The 17,229-nt window shown below is 45.2% G+C and overlaps 1 protein-coding gene across 2 annotated transcripts in view; it reads left to right on the top strand.

Annotated features, from left to right (window-relative positions):
• LOC134948351 (histo-blood group ABO system transferase-like) overlaps window positions 1-14,453 on the top strand; it is a 97,068-nt gene extending 82,615 nt beyond the window's left edge. The window contains exons 7-8 of one of the 2 annotated variants that reach the window (XM_063936278.1): window positions 7,690-7,824; window positions 11,764-14,453. In XM_063936278.1, the coding sequence (XP_063792348.1) occupies window positions 7,690-7,824; window positions 11,764-12,490 (862 nt within the window). In that variant the 3' untranslated portion in view covers window positions 12,491-14,453. The remainder of the gene's footprint in view (window positions 1-7,689; window positions 7,825-11,763) is intronic. The other variant, XM_063936277.1, reaches the window with a different exon arrangement.
• The last annotated feature ends 2,776 nt before the right edge of the window (window positions 14,454-17,229 follow it).

Below are 17,229 nucleotides of genomic sequence, written 5' to 3'. Positions count from 1 at the left end.
TCCGCAAATTCACGGCAATTTTGCGCTCCGTTTTTCGACCTACTCAATTCCGACCGGGTTTCACATGAAAATTCTTGCAGTGAAAAGTGCAGGTGAAAATGGGGAAATCAGCCTGTACCCCAAAAAATGCTAAACTAACATAGGAAAACAGAAGAGAAGTGTGTTAGAGATCACATTAGAGCGTTTTTGGGGACTTAAATTGTGTGAAATGGCTGTTATATGCATTTTTTTAAAAATGCAAAAAAATTATAGAAAGCAATTTTCTCTATCGTCCTAGTGGATGCTGGGGTTCCTGAAAGGACCATGGGGAATAGCGGCTCCGCAGGAGACAGGGCACAAAAAGTAAAGCTTTACGATCAGGTGGTGTGTACTGGCTCCTCCCCCTATGACCCTCCTCCAAGCCTCAGTTAGATTTTTGTGCCCGGCCGAGAAGGGTGCAATCTAGGTGGCTCTCCTAAAGAGCTGCTTAGAAAAGTTTAGCTTAGGTTTTTTATTTTACAGTGAGTCCTGCTGGCAACAGGATCACTGCAACGAGGGACTTAGGGGAGAAGAAGTGAACTCACCTGCGTGCAGGATGGATTGGCTTCTTTGGCTACTGGACATTAGCTCCAGAGGGACGATCACAGGTACAGCCTGGATGGTCACCGGAGCCTCGCCGCCGGCCCCCTTGCAGATGCTGAAACGAGAAGAAGGTCCAGAATCGGCGGCAGAAGACTCCTCAGTCTTCTTAAGGTAGCGCACAGCACTGCAGCTGTGCGCCATTTCCTCTCAGCACACTTCACACGGCAGTCACTGAGGGTGCAGGGCACTGGGAGGGGGGCGCCCTGGGAGGCAATGTAAACCTATTTTTTGGCAAAAAATACCTCACATATAGCCTCCGGGGGCTATATGGAGATATTTAACCCCTGCCAGAATCCGTTAAAGAGCGGGAGACGAGCCCGCCGAAAAAGGGGCGGGGCCTATCTCCTCAGCACACAGCGCCATTTTCCTCACACAGCTCCGCTGGTCAGGAAGGCTCCCAGGCTCTCCCCTGCACTGCACTACAGAAACAGGGTAAAACAAGAGAGGGGGGGGCAAAATTGTGGCAAAAATATATATATTAAAGCAGCTATACAGGGAGCACTTATTATAAGGCTATCCCTGTCATATATAGCGCTTTTGGTGTGTGCTGGCAAACTCTCCCTCTGTCTCCCCAAAGGGCTAGTGGGGTCCTGTCTTCTTTAAGAGCATTCCCTGTGTGTCTGCTGTGTGTCGGTACGTGTATGTCGACATGTATGAGGACGATATTGGTGTGGAGGCGGAGCAATTGCCAAATATGGGGATGTCACCCCCTAGGGAGTCGACACCAGAATGGATGGCTTTATTTATGGAATTACGGGATAGTGTCAACACGCTAAAGCAGTCGTTTGACGACATGAGACGGCCGGACAATCAATTAGCACCTGTCCAGGCGCCTCAAACACCGTCAGGGGCTGTAAAACGCCCGTTACCTCAGTCGGTCGACACGGACCCAGACACAGGCACTGATTCCAGTGGCGACGGTGACGAATCAACCGTATTTTCCAGTAGGGCCACACGTTATATGATTTTGGCAATGAAGGAGGCGTTACATATTGCTGATACTACAGGTACCACAAAACAGGGTATTATGTGGGGTGTGAAAAAACTACCTATAGTTTTTCCTGAATCAGATGAATTAAATGAGGTGTGTGATGAAGCGTGGGTTGCCCCCGATAAAAAACTGCTAATTTCAAAGAAGTTATTGGCTTTATACCCTTTCCCGCCAGAGGTTAGGGCGCGCTGGGAAACACCTCCTAGGGTGGACAAGGCGCTCACACGCTTATCAAAACAAGTGGCGTTACCCTCTCCTGAGACGGCCGCACTTAAAGATCCAGCAGATAGGAGGATAGAAAATATCCAAAAAAGTATATACACACATACAGGTGTTATACTACGACCAGCTATAGCGACAGCCTGGATGTGCAGTGCTGGGGTAGCTTGGTCAGAGTCCCTGATTGAAAATATTGATACCCTGGATAGGGACAATGTTTTACTGTCTTTAGAGCAAATAAAGGATGCATTTCTTTATATGCGTGATGCACAGAGGGATATTTGCACACTGGCATCACGGGTAAGTGCTATGTCCATTTCGGCCAGAAGAAGTTTATGGACGCGACAGTGGTCAGGTGATGCGGACTCAAAACGGCATATGGAAGTTTTGCCGTATAAAGGGGAGGAGTTATTTGGTGTTGGTCTATCGGATTTGGTGGCCACGGCTACAGCCGGGAAATCCACCTTTTTACCTCAAGTCACTCCCCAACAGAAAAAGACACCGACTTTTCAACCGCAGCCCTTTCGTTCCTTTAAAAACAAGAGAGCAAAGGGATATTCATATCTGCCACGAGGCAGAGGAAGGGGGAAGAGACTGCAACAGGCAGCTCCTTCCCAGGAACAGAAGCCCTCCCCCGCTTCTACAAAAGCCTCAGCATGACGCTGGGGCTTCCCAAGCGGACTCGGGGGCGGTGGGCGGTCGTCTCAAGAATTTCAGCGCGCAGTGGGCTCACTCGCAGGTAGATCCCTGGATCCTGCAGATAATATCTCAGGGGTACAGGTTGGAACTAGAGACGGATCCACCTCGCCGTTTCCTGAAGTCTGCTTTACCAACGTCCCCCTCCGACAGGGTGACGGTCTTGGAAGCCATTCACAAGCTGTACTCTCAGCAGGTGATTGTCAAGGTACCTCTTTTACAACAAGGAAAGGGGTATTATTCCACTCTATTTGTGGTACCGAAGCCGGATGGCTCGGTAAGACCTATTCTAAATCTGAAATCCTTGAACCTGTACATAAAAAAGTTCAAGTTCAAGATGGAGTCACTCAGAGCAGTGATAGCGAACCTGGAAGAAGGGGACTTTATGGTATCCTTGGACATCAAGGATGCGTATCTCCACGTTCCAATTTACCCCTCACACCAGGGGTACCTCAGGTTCGTCGTACAGAACTGTCACTATCAGTTTCAGACGCTGCCGTTTGGATTGTCCACGGCACCTCGGGTCTTTACCAAGGTAATGGCCGAGATGATGATTCTTCTTCGAAGAAAAGGCGTATTAATTATCCCATACTTGGACGATCTCCTAATAAGGGCAAGGTCCAGAGAACAGCTAGAGATGGGATTAGCACTGTCTCAAGAAGTGCTAAAGCAGCACGGGTGGATTCTGAATATTCCAAAATCCCAGTTAATTCCGACAACACGTCTGCTGTTCCTAGGGATGATTCTGGACACGGTTCAGAAAAAGGTTTTTCTCCCGGAGGAAAAAGCCAAGGAGTTATCCGAACTTGTCAGGAACCTCCTAAAACCAGGAAAGGTGTCTGTACATCAATGCACAAGAGTCCTGGGAAAAATGGTGGCTCCTTACGAAGCAATTCCATTCGGCAGATTCCACGCAAGAATTTTCCAGAGGGATCTGCTGGACAAATGGTCAGGGTCGCATCTTCAGATGCACCAGCGGATAACCCTGTCTCCAAGGACAAGGGTATCTCTTCTGTGGTGGTTGCAGAGTGCTCATCTATTGGAGGGCCGCAGATTCGGCATACAGGATTGGATCCTGGTGACCACGGACGCCAGCCTGAGAGGCTGGGGAGCAGTCACACAAGGAAGAAACTTCCAGGGCGTGTGGTCGAGCCTGGAAACGTCTCTTCACATAAACATTCTGGAACTAAGAGCAATCTACAATGCTCTAAGCCAGGCAGAACCTCTGCTTCAAGGAAAACCGGTGTTGATCCAGTCGGACAACATCACGGCAGTCGCCCATGTAAACAGACAGGGCGGCACAAGAAGCAGGAGTGCAATGGCAGAAGCTGCAAGGATTCTTCGCTGGGCAGAGAATCATGTGATAGCACTGTCAGCAGTGTTCATCCCGGGAGTGGACAACTGGGAAGCAGACTTCCTCAGCAGACACGACCTTCACCCGGGAGAGTGGGGACTTCATCCAGAAGTTTTCCACATGCTTGTAACCCGTTGGGAAAGACCAATGGTGGACATGATGGCGTCTCGCCTCAACAAAAAACTGGACAGGTATTGCGCCAGGTCAAGAGACCCGCAGGCAATAGCTGTGGACGCGCTGGTAACGCCTTGGGTGTACCAGTCGGTGTATGTGTTTCCTCCTCTGCCTCTCATACCAAAAGTATTGAGAATTATACGGCAAAGAGGCGTAAGAACGATACTAGTGGTTCCGGATTGGCCAAGAAGGACTTGGTACCCGGAACTTCAAGAGATGATCACGGAGGATCCGTGGCCTCTACCTCTGAGAAGGGACTTGCTTCAGCAGGGTCCCTGTCTGTTTCAAGACTTACCGCGGCTGCGTTTGACGGCATGGCGGTTGAACGCCGGATCCTAAAGGAAAAAGGCATGCCGGAAGAAGTCATTCCTACCTTGATTAAAGCAAGGAAGGAAGTAACCGCGCAACATTATCACCGCATTTGGCGAAAATATGTTGCGTGGTGCGAGGATCGGAGTGCTCCGACGGAGGAATTTCAACTGGGTCGATTCCTACATTTCCTGCAATCAGGATTGTCTATGGGTCTCAAATTGGGATCTATTAAGGTTCAAATTTCGGCCCTGTCGATTTTCTTCCAGAAAGAATTGGCTTCAGTTCCTGAAGTCCAGACCTTTGTTAAGGGAGTACTGCATATACAGCCCCCTGTGGTGCCTCCAGTGGCACCGTGGGATCTCAATGTTGTTTTGGACTTTCTCAAATCTCATTGGTTTGAACCACTAAAAAATGTGGATTTGAAATATCTCACATGGAAAGTGACCATGCTACTAGCCCTGGCTTCGGCCAGGAGAGTGTCGGAACTGGCAGCTTTATCTTACAAAAGCCCATATCTGATTTTCCATTCAGACAGGGCAGAACTGCGGACTCGTCCACATTTTCTCCCTAAGGTGGTGTCAGCATTTCATCTGAACCAGCCTATTGTAGTGCCTGCGGCTACAAGCGACTTGGAGGACTCCAAGTTGTTGGACGTTGTCAGAGCTTTAAAAATATACATTTCAAGGACAGCTGGAGTCAGGAAATCTGACTCGCTGTTTATACTATATGCTCCCAACAAGTTGGGCGCTCCTGCGTCTAAGCAGACTATTGCTCGCTGGATTTGTAGTACGATTCAGCTTGCACATTCTGTGGCAGGCCTGCCACAGCCAAAATCGGTAAAAGCCCACTCCACAAGGAAGGTGGGTTCTTCTTGGGCGGCTGCCCGAGGGGTCTCGGCATTACAACTCTGCCGAGCGGCTACGTGGTCGGGGGAGAACACGTTTGTAAAATTCTACAAATTTGATACCCTGGCTAAGGAGGACCTGGAGTTCTCTCATTCGGTGCTGCAGAGTCATCCGCACTCTCCCGCCCGTTTGGGAGCTTTGGTATAATCCCCATGGTCCTTTCAGGAACCCCAGCATCCACTAGGACGATAGAGAAAATAAGAATTTACTTACCGATAATTCTATTTCTCGGAGTCCGTAGTGGATGCTGGGCGCCCATCCCAAGTGCGGATTATCTGCAATAATTGTACATAGTTATTGTTACCTAAATCGGGTTATTGTTGTAGGGAGCCATCTTTCAGAGGCTCCTCTGTTATCATACTGTTAACTGGGTTTAGATCACAGGTTGTATGGTGTGATTGGTGTGGCTGGTATGAGTCTTACCCGGGATTCATAAATCCTTCCTTATTGTGTACGCTCGTCCGGGCACAGTATCCTAACTGAGGCTTGGAGGAGGGTCATAGGGGGAGGAGCCAGTACACACCACCTGATCGTAAAGCTTTACTTTTTGTGCCCTGTCTCCTGCGGAGCCGCTATTCCCCATGGTCCTTTCAGGAACCCCAGCATCCACTACGGACTCCGAGAAATAGAATTATCGGTAAGTAAATTCTTATTTTTTTTTTAGCAAAATAAATGCTCTCATTAAATTTTGGGTACATGAAAATGGGTATAAGTATATATTTGGGTCATTTTAGGGTACTTTAAAAAAAAGTGGAAACAGAACGATTACTCCCATCTGCAAGCCTAAAAAACACCTGTCCCACTCATAGAGCACCCCAATATACCTGTCCCATACCTTGAACCCCAATTTCCATGACTTTTTACTTTTTCACCCCAAAAATGACATGTCATTATTGGCCAATTAAAAATAATTAAAAACTTCAACGTGCCTAATTAGTCATTAAGGGGGGTGTCCCAGGAGTTCTGTACCATATCCAAACATTTTTACCTTAAAATAGTGACTTTTCCCAACTTTTCACCTGCTTCAGAGAAGGTGAAGTGAAATTAGTGAAAAAATGATCACCGATAAGTTTTCACGGAAAATTGAATAGGCTGTAATTGCGTTTCACGTGAAAAGTCCGTTTTTTCACCCGAAAACCGGACTTTTCACGTGAAAAGTTCGTTATCACTGCTAATTGAATATACCCCTATGTCTGCTTTATATCACAAGTCAGCAAGATAGCAGTAATAATAATAACTTTTAAAAAAGTAATTTCACATTTGTGGTGCATAATAAAAATACTTTCATGCACTTTCGGAGATCAAAGTGGGGAGTGTGACAGGGGAGGTATCTGACACCATGGAGTAGGAGAGTGACTGATTATGCATCTGGTAGCAGGAAAGGAGAATGTACAGTATCAGTTGTAGGGCCTGATAACAGGGAGTTGGAGTGTGACAATTGGAGTGATTGACATCAGAAAGGGTGGTGTAGCGGCTAATTGCCTATTTTCAAACATCTTGGTCACCCCAATTACTGGACTTCACCCCATATGACCTTTGGTTGTGAATTGTTTTTGGAAAACCAGTTGTCCGATTAGAAAGACTGCTATACATGCTGCTCTTTGAATGGAAACTGTTGTTGATCATAACGGAGGACACATTGAACAGTGATGCTATTCAAGTGATTTGTATTGCAACAGCCTACTTGGTGACAAAATGTGAAACTTTTTTTTCAACAAATGGCTAGGCATCCTCCTGAGGTACCTGCAGTCTAATACCCCTTTTCCACTTACGATCACGGGTCGCAGCCGGGAGCCTGACACGGGAGCTGCCCCCTGCTGCGACCCGTGCTCGTCCCCTTTCCCATCAGCAGTCACAACCCGGCATATGCCGGGTTGGTGACGCTTCTAGTGACGTGGCAGGGGCGGCGCAGGGAGATCACATGATCTCCCAGCGCCGCCCTTCCATACAGTGTAAACGGGAGCCGTGTCGCATCGACACGGCTCCCGTTTACACTAGAACCCTACCCGGATCATTCCCGTGTCCTACCCAGGTAAATAGCCAGGTAGGATTCACGGGTCACTTGATCCGGGTTGACCCTTTTCCACTTGCCAAAAACACGGGTAAATGCGCGCCCCCGTGCATTTACCCGTGTTTTTTGAGCTAGTGGAAAAGGGGTATTAATTGGTCTCTATTATAAGCCTTTGAACTTGTTCCATAATGCTCTAAGTAGGGATACTTGAATTTTAACAGCCCTGTATGTATCTTAGGAGTTGCTTTCACAATGGTTTTCTTTCCCAAAAGTAGGCAGGTATGCCCTGTGCAGTTGCAGCATACTTTAGTGACCTATTATTTTATTTTTGTATTTTATGCCATTAACTTGATTGCTCTAATTTCCATGTATAAACTAATCAAATGAATATTTTTGTTTCTTTAAGGAGATCTGACGTCTCGATGATGACACCTTGGTTTGCTCCAATTGTATGGGATGGCAGCTTTAATATTGACATCCTGAATGCGCAATTCCATCTGAAAAATGTCCGCATTGGCCTCACTGTGTTTGCTATTAAAAAGTAAGTTATGAAATGTTCTGCATCATTATGTTGTGTAATAATCTCCAGACTAAACTCCAAACGAGAATGCGTAGGGATAATAGCTAATGATGTCTGTATCACATGAAAAATTGACCAAGATGAAGTTGTTTGGTGAGAAGCTCTAGGACACTGATGATGGTGGAACTAGAAAGAAACCTTTATCTATCTAACCATGGTGAAGTATTAAGAATGTTCTCAATGCTAAACCAGCTCATAACCAATCAGAATATTTAACTCTTCACAGGATTACACAACCTGTACCTGATAAATGTGCAGGGTCACATGGTTTGAACCAGTTGGTAAAGGAGTAGAGCCGGCATGTCCAAACTGCTGCCCTCCAGCTGTTGTGAAATTACACATCCCAGCATGCCCTGACACAGCTTTAGCATTCTCTGACAGCAAAACTGTGTCAGGGCATGCTGGGATATGTAGTTTCACAACAGCTGGAGGTCCGCCGTTTGGACATGCCTGGAGTAGATTAGAACATGCATAGGGCTACACCAAGCTACAGCCAATCAGATCATTAGAACATTCCTACATCTAAAGTATACAGATATGTGGCCAGACACAAGTGTAACGGTATTTTCACATAAAAATCCAAAACCATCTCCTTTTTCCCAAGTTAGGAGACCCGTTTGGTGCCTGCTATTGTCTCTGGCATTTCAGGGAAATTCTTGGCTAATTCAGAGGTGGGTGCACTGAAAGTGCGGCCGTTGTGCAAAATTGTGCTAATGCCACAGGTGGTGTCTTGTAAAAAGAGCCACTCACTGCAAAGCATCTCAGATCCAATGCTTATATCCGAAAATGCAGCAATGGATCACCATCACGACCATTGGTCGCGGCATCAGTCATCGGTGTCCTAAGGTTTTCCAGAATGGCCGCCACTTCTCTGCTGCTGAGGCCAGTATATCTGCATCAGAAGATGCAGTCATTGGCTCCCGGTGCTCCCAAAAAACAGGGGCGACATGCTCATCTCCTCCCTGAAATGGCTGCAGTCTGCAATCATGTTGCGGCAACCCGCACACTGCTGTCGGAGCCTGACCAATAGCTACCAATGCACCTATTGCGTCTGGATCTGAAGCAGGCGTTCGACAAGTGTTTAAATCTGAGTCACAGAACGATAATGTGCTGCGAGGCCTTGCTCCTTTTGAGCTTCGTCCCTGTGTGACACCACAAATCAAGACCCGATTCGCAATTTAATATCCTTTGGTTCTCCAGCTCGTTTGACTGACTCCTCATTTGTTCCCTGGAGCTCACCTGACTGGACCTTATTCCCCATCTCTCCTCAATCATGACCTCTGCAGTCTCTAATTTGTGGCTACTGTATTTAGAGCAGCCCAATGTCATTGAGTCCAAGCTCAGGATAAGACGTCCCCTTCCTTAAAACACCCTCACCCATTCATCACTGCCACACATCAGTCACATAATGCCAGGGGAAGTCTAACTTCTTGGTATAAAGGTTTCTTCTCTCCTGCTGACGATTAGAAAATATTGATCCAAATGGAAGTCAAACTTACAAATTTCCATGTATGGCTGATTGGGGGAAAAAATGTTCAAGATGTTTTTAAAATGTCCAAATATATGAACCATTCTGACATGCTGGTTAAGCTTATACACAGATTATGGGCTGGATGTATCAGGCGTTGCATTTTGAATGTGGTACATCGCACCACTTACCGCATGCATAGTGGTGTTTCTTAATGCAATATGCATGAAGAGTTGCACCTATTTACACAAAGGACAGCTCTTCCAGTAAGAGCTGTCCTTTGCAATTTAATGACTTGCGGTTTTATCACCCGAGAGTCCTTCTCAGTGTCGGACTGGGGTATGAAGGGCCACCGGAGAAATGCAGTGGTAGGGGCCCATACTGCATGGTTTGGCCCTTTTTATAAATATATACTGTATATAGTAAATACTGCTAGTGCACGGTAATGTACCAGAACAGTAACAGCAGAACAGTACATTTCCGAATACAGCAGTTTTCTGAGTTTTGACCACTTTTTTTCCATGAGTGTATCCGACCTTGTACCTGATGTCAGACAAAACCCATAATATCTGACCTTCTGCAACTGAATTCTGTTGGAGGGTTTGTGATGAGGTTGGGTGTCTCATTCACATGCTTTAGAACCACCTAACAATACAAAATGTCTGGTTTGATAGGTTATTTGGGGGTCTGTTTACTAAAGGCTTGGAAGGAGATAAAGTGGAGAGAGATAAAGTACCAGCCAACCAACTCCTGTCATTTTTCAAACCGAGGGGTGTATTCAATAGCTGTCAGAAGCTGCCGTCTTGTCAGAAAGACGGCAGCTTCCGACAGATTTCGGTCGGAAGAGGTTCCGACCTATTCAAAATGTGCAGTTTTTTTCCGACAAGTTGGGAATTCCCGACTTGTCGGAAAACACATGGATCGGCGGAATAGCCGCTGATCCGCGTGCTTCTGTTGGAAATGGGGCCAAATCCGACAGGTTTTGGCCCCCTTCCAACAAACTCAATCCGACTTAAAAACAAGTCAGATTGAGGTGAGGAGACGGGGAGCGGTGCGGCGGGCTACGGGGAGCGGGGCTGTCAGGTACCTTGACGGCCGTCCCCCGGCCAGGCACCTCTCTCCCTGTAGCACCTCCCCCCGCCGCAGACATCACCTCCGCCTGCCGCCACTGGCAGCTCCCGCCGCCGTCCAGTTCCGCACGCCGGCCACCGCTCTCTGCTCCCTCCGCCGGCCGCTGCCGTCCAGCTCCCCCCGCCGCCGGCCTGCTCTCCAGCAGCCCGCCGCCGGCCTGCTCCTCCCACCGCCGCTGTCAGCGCACCCGGAAGCCGCTGACAGCAGCAGCAGGACAGGACCCCGGGTACGGCCAAATACGACAGTCTGATTTGCCCGTCCATTGACTAGCTCTTGTCGGATCCATTCCGACAAATGCATGTCGGAATGGATCTGACATGTATTGAATACACCCCTTAGTCTGTAACAGGGCAGTTAGGAACTGATTGGCTTAGTAAATACACCCATTAATTTTTAATTACAGTAGTATAGATGATTTTTCCCCTTTCACCAGAGGTTTCACAAATTTACCATTAACATATTCACCTTCAAGTTAGGGCAACATATGTTGGGAGATAAGATTCAGTACAAAGAACATCTTCACAATCTCTTCAACTTTAATAAGCACCTGGTCCCTTAGAGCTCAGTAGGCTAACAGTTGGGTGCTTCCAGATTTATCTCGGGGTATTGTGGAAAAAACATGGTGTACGGAACACTGAAGGAGGTAACTCACATGGTGTTTGTAAATATGCATTGAGGCCTGGATTCTGATGGATTAAGAGATAAGTGATACAGCAAAAAGTCCAATTGATCTTCCTTTAGAGCAAACATACTTTACTCTAAATCTTTCTTTACAGTAAACATACTTTAGAAAAAATCTTATTTAAAAATAACCTTTATTTGAAACAAAATGAATACATCCGTTATTACAGTGGTTCCAAAACTGTGCACTGCGGGGCACTTGCAGGAGTGCCACGGGTTGGTGGTCCAGGACCAAATAAAATAAGTGTGTTTGACTATGGTCCAACGTAACAAATACCAGCATTACACAAATAATGCAGGAGATGACATGGGAGGGGCCACAATATCTTACAGCCAATAATGATCAATATGATAGGCAAAACCAAAACTGGTGGCTGCCAATTATAACATGTGCACCAACAGAAGAGCGACCACCACATAACTGAACCAGAGGATGACGGGTTAGCACAATTTGCTTCATTTAATATTTTTCCTGAATTTCTCAGTAATGAACTTTTGGCCATACACTGGGTTACTGAGATTTAAGAAAGTTTTAGAACCACTGGGTAATATTACCTAAACTTGCTTGCGACAGTTATGACGAAATAGTCAATATTAAATAGCATCTGCTTGTTTTTCAGGTATACGGTCTTTGTCCAGACTTTTATTAACACCGCTGAAAAGTTCTTAATGGTAGGACATAAAGTCAACTATTACATATTTACGGACCGCGTTGGTGACATTCCCAATATCACTCTCGGTGAGGGCAGACACATGTTCATCTTGGAAGTCCCCAGTTACAAAAGATGGCAGGAAGTGTCAATGAGGCGCATGGAGATGATCAGAGATCATTCCCTTCGACGATTTATCAACGAGGTGGACTACTTGGTGTGCGTAGACGTAGACATGGAGTTCAGTGACCATGTTGGAGTGGAGATTTTAAGCGATGTGTTTGGCACGTTGCATCCTGGCTTCTATGGATCATCTCGTGACCACTTCACCTATGAGCGCAGACCAGAGTCTACAGCTTACATTCCTAGAGATGAGGGCGACTTTTACTATGCAGGAGGATATTTTGGTGGTACGGTGGAAGACGTCTATAAACTGACCAACTTCTGCCATGACGCTATGATGATGGACAGGGAAAACCACATTGAAGCCATCTGGCACGATGAGAGCTATTTGAACAAGTATTTTCTTTATCACAAGCCAACGAAAATTCTCTCTCCTGAATATCTGTGGGACAATCATGCCGGGGTCCCAGCATTCCTTAAAAGAAGAAGATTTATTGCAGTTACCAAAAACCATAATGCAATACGGAACAAACGGGCATTGCTGGGCCATTCAAGAAACAAGAAATATTTTTAGAGCTTGGTCTCCATTTGGCAGGCTTACCATTTTCCATAAACTAGACCTTTGGAAACTAAACTGAATGCTCCTAGAGTACCATTTTCTTGCTGATATTTATGATGTACGGACAAAGGGACAATTTGTTGACACTTCAGCTTTCGGAAACATGCGTCAAAAAACCAAAACCTATATCCCGGTATAGTTCCTTTCCAGGACTGCTCTCTGCTCTGGTGTAAGACCTTAGAAATCAGGCCTCCACTAGCAGACCTGATGTGCAGAGCAGTTACAAATTATATGAATGACCTTTCGTTAGACTGCCCTTAGGCCAAAATGTGTTAAGCCTTAACAAGAGATAGAGTAACAAGAGATAGAGTGGAGATGGATAAAGAGTGATAAAGTACCAGCCAATCATCTTCCTAACTGCCATGTAACAGGCTGTGTTTGAAAAATGACAGTTAGGAATCTAATTGGCTGGTCATTTATCACTCTATGGAGTCTATTCATGAAGCAGTGAAAAGTGTGGAGAAGTTGCCCATGACAACCAATCATCTGCTCCGTACAATTGTTTAGTATGCAAATTATAAATGTTACTTCAATGCTGATTGGCTGCCATGGGCAACTTCTCCACTGGCTCACTTCTCCACACTTTTCACTGCTTCATGAATAGACGCCTTTATCTGTCTCCACTTTATCTCTTGTTAAGGCTTAGTACATTTGGGCCTAAGAGTTTCCAGTGATTACCCTTTGTATTATTGTGAATACTTGACACTGAAGTTAATGGGGCCGAAATTGACAAAGTATGGTTTTCTGTAAGCATCTATTAACACAGGCACTTTTGCCAGCTTATTATACCAGCCAGCGAGCCACAAATGCCCCACTTGCTTGTTGATATTTAAAATAGCTGAAATAAGGTATCAGGGCAGCCATTTTGATTCTATACAGTACTCAGTTGATAAACTTTTTCAGCTAGGGTTTTTCGCATAAACAAAGCAGTAGCCGATGGCAGCAATGTCCTGTTATAAGTGTGTTTGACTATGGTCCAACGTAACAAATACCTTCGTTATACAAAAAATGCAGGAGATGACATGGGAGGGGCCACAATATCTTACAGCCAATAAAATCCACATGGGAGAGGCAATGAAAACGTACAGCCAATCAAATAAGTAAAATGGTAACTGAGTGTTTCTGCGAAGCTTGCTCGTGCCGCCAGTCTCGATGAACGCATGTTGAATAGGAGAGGCTAGGCCAACATAAAGTCAGTCCGAGCAATTTACTATTTGCAGCAACACTGAGTAATAAATAATGTCTGGTTCCTGTGAAACTGCTGTAGGACAAAGTTCAATTATTGAAACTTTTTTATTATTATTATTATTATTATTTTTTTGTTATGTTTTCCTAAACTGTGTTATATTTTTTGCGTTAACACTACCTTCAGCTTGAGAAATCTTCGCACCTGATTACATCTGATCAGCGCCAGCAGTCACCATCTAGCTGTTCCTTGATTCCTTTTATTTCTTTTTCTGGGGACGGTGCACTGAGAAAAATGGAGACCTTGATGGTACACATTACGGTGCCCAAGAATTGCACATTTGCAGTATTTTAAGTCCGTTTGAAACCCTGTTTTGGGGTGCGGGTCACCTTCAATTTTTACACCTCGTTGTAGTGTTTATTAAAGGTAAATATTAAATTTTCACTGTTCTTTAATTTTACCAAGCCTTGATATTCTGTACTATTTATTTAAAAATATATTTTTTCTTAATGGAAAATAACCATTAAGATATTGATGAACATTGATAAAGAATTCTTATGGACATTTTCCATCATTACTTCTCCTTGAACTTGTCTTGACTTTGACACATTTGTAAAAAAAATAATAATATTTAATAAATACTTTCTACTGTTTTTTCAGTGCTTCTGTCTGTAGCCTAATGGTGTGCCGGCCCCGGTGCTAGAGTGGGGGGCATTGGCAATCTCTGGGGAGTAACCAAACACCGCTCAGCAAATGGGCCCTCATTCCGAGTTGATCGTTCGCTAGCTACCTTTAGCAGCCGTGCAAACGCATAGTCGCCCCCCACGGGCGAGTGTATTTTCACTTTGCAGGAGAGTGCGAACGCCTGTGCAGCCGAGCGGCAGCAAACACATTTTGTACAGAACAAGACCAGCCCTGTAGTTACTACTTCTGTGCGATAATTGCTGCAACGAAGGTCCCGGTAATGACGTCAGATACCCGCCCAGCAAACGCCCGTCCACGCCTGCATTTTTCCAAACACTCCCCCAAAAAAGTCAGCCTTCTTCCTGTCAATCTCCTTGCGTCCGCCAGTGCGACTGGAAGCGTCGCTAGAACCTGTGCAAAACCATAAAGCTCTTTGTACTTGTATGACGCGCCTGCGCATTGCGGTGCATACGCATGTACAGATTAGCCCTGTTCTACCATAATCGCTGCCTGCGAAAATCTGTAGCGAGCGATCAACTCGGAATGACCTCCATTGTCCCAATGAGAGATGTTGTTCCATCTCCCCAGCTGACTTGAGCACACGCGAGGACCCCACGCAATTTTGGGCCCTGGTTATCTGTGCACACCCTACCCCGCTATCTGCTTCATGGAGGACGCAAGGTGTAGGGTTGAGTGGCACTCTGATAGAGGGGGGGGGGGGGTGTACTATACAATAGCCAGGACCAGGTTAACAATTAGGGTGGCAGCCTACACATAAATAACGGCCCATCATTATGACAACGTGATGATGACAAGCCATCCAGTAAGTACAAGTAATTGGATTTCATTTTTTCCTCAAGTGATGCAATGTTTCTACTTTTACGTATTAGGGAGACATTGAGGCTAATAGTGTAAGGAATGTACACGCCCACCTGGTACTGGTCACACTCACACACTACTGGTCACACCCACACATTACTGGTCACACCCACACAGCACTGGTCACACCTCTTCTGTTTCCCACAATAGGCCCTTGATCATTTTAAGACCCAGACCCATGTGGTCCTTAATCCGGCCCTGTCCTTACCATGGAATTGCCACAATTACAACAGGGTAAGCTCGAAAGAGCAGGGCCTCCTCCCCTCATGCGCCTTTCCTTCTCTTACTTACAGATGTAGCCATGCTCCTCTTACTGCAATGCGGCATGTTGCATCACGGCATGCTGCATGGAGTGTCAGGCTGCGCCTATCCGCAACCGGCGATCGCTTCAATAATTCCTTTAGGAATGGCGTTATTCATGGCCTGAGAAGTAAGCAGTAACTTTGGATAGGCCAGGAGGCGGAGCACTGATTGATATGGGCAGAGCTTCAGATGGGTATGGGGGCAGAGCCAGAGCCGGATTAAGGCTATGGGGGGGCCCCTACTAAAGAGGTAGGCAGATTAAATATATATATTTGATTCTACTATTGAACTTTGACAGATACACGTCAGGCTCCTATCACCTTTTTGCTCACTTAGTGAATGCCACCGTACCATCTAGTGGAACCAGTATAAGTTCAGTAGTGTTCCTTACGTTTATCCATTTTCTTGGCCCAACATAATCGTTGGTTATCATATATAGCAGTTCCTTATAAGGATATTATTTTTAGGAAGAATTATCTGTTCAATTTTAAATCAATGTTTTTACTGATATCCCATATGGGAAATCCAATATGTTTTCAGATTGTTCCAAACCGGTACTTCTAGTGACATTTCTCTGTACATCATGTTTTCCATAATTATTGATACTTACCCCTGAAGAAATCCTTGGGACGAAACGCGTCTGTGTGTTTTTTCGATATCTGTATCACCATTTGAACAACTTTTCGGCAAAACAATTTGCCCCACTCAACTAGAACAATTTCCCATGCAAATATATGTTTATGTATATGTCCTTTTCCTGTGCGGAATTGCAAAACATTTTTTATTTGTATCTATTACGTTGTTTTCATATTTCACAATATTATCTATGTAGTTATTGTAGATATACGGTTTACTAACAACACGATTAGTGCCTTCAGAATTGTGTTTTTTTATATATATATATATATATATATATATATAAAGCCGTATATAGACATTTGCACACTTTTAAACACTAATAAATCCAGGTGCTCCCTATAGTCTGTTCCTTAAAGGTCCAGTAGAAATACAATTTAAAAGAAGAGGCACTCAATCAATAATGATATATGAAAAAAAGTCTTATGATTTTATTTTCACCCAACAACGGGCATTTCAGGTAGAATCACACTGATGGTGGTGGCTCAGCAAAAAATCTTGTGTATAAATTACAACCAATGCAGCACTATAAAGTGCTTTTTGATAAAAAATATATTTGCTTATTGAGAGGACATGAAAAGATCAAACCAGTACGTCCGTCGACCTCGGTCCCATGTGGACCGTTCAAGACCCGCACACCATGTTACAGTCACCCTCCATCATCCAGAGCGGGTCTTGAACGGTCCACATGGGACCGAGGTCGACGGACGTACTGGTTTGATCTTTTCATGTCCTCTCAATAAGCAAATATATTTTTTATCAAAAAGCACTTTATAGTGCTGCATTGGTTGTAATTTATACACAAGATTTTTTGCTGAGCCACCACCATCAGTGTGATTCTACCTGAAATGCCCGTTGTTGGGTGAAAATAAAATCATAAGACTTTTTTTCATATATCATTATTGATTGAGTGCCTCTTCTTTTAAATTGTGTGTGTGTGTGTGTGTGTGTGTGTGTGTGTGTGTGTGTGTGTGTGTGTGTGTGTGTATGTATGTATGTATGTATA

Source organism: Pseudophryne corroboree, chromosome 8 (genome assembly GCF_028390025.1).
Source record: "Pseudophryne corroboree isolate aPseCor3 chromosome 8, aPseCor3.hap2, whole genome shotgun sequence".
Taxonomy (NCBI): Eukaryota; Metazoa; Chordata; class Amphibia; order Anura; family Myobatrachidae; genus Pseudophryne; species Pseudophryne corroboree.
This window is presented reverse-complemented; position numbering and strand designations above follow the sequence as displayed.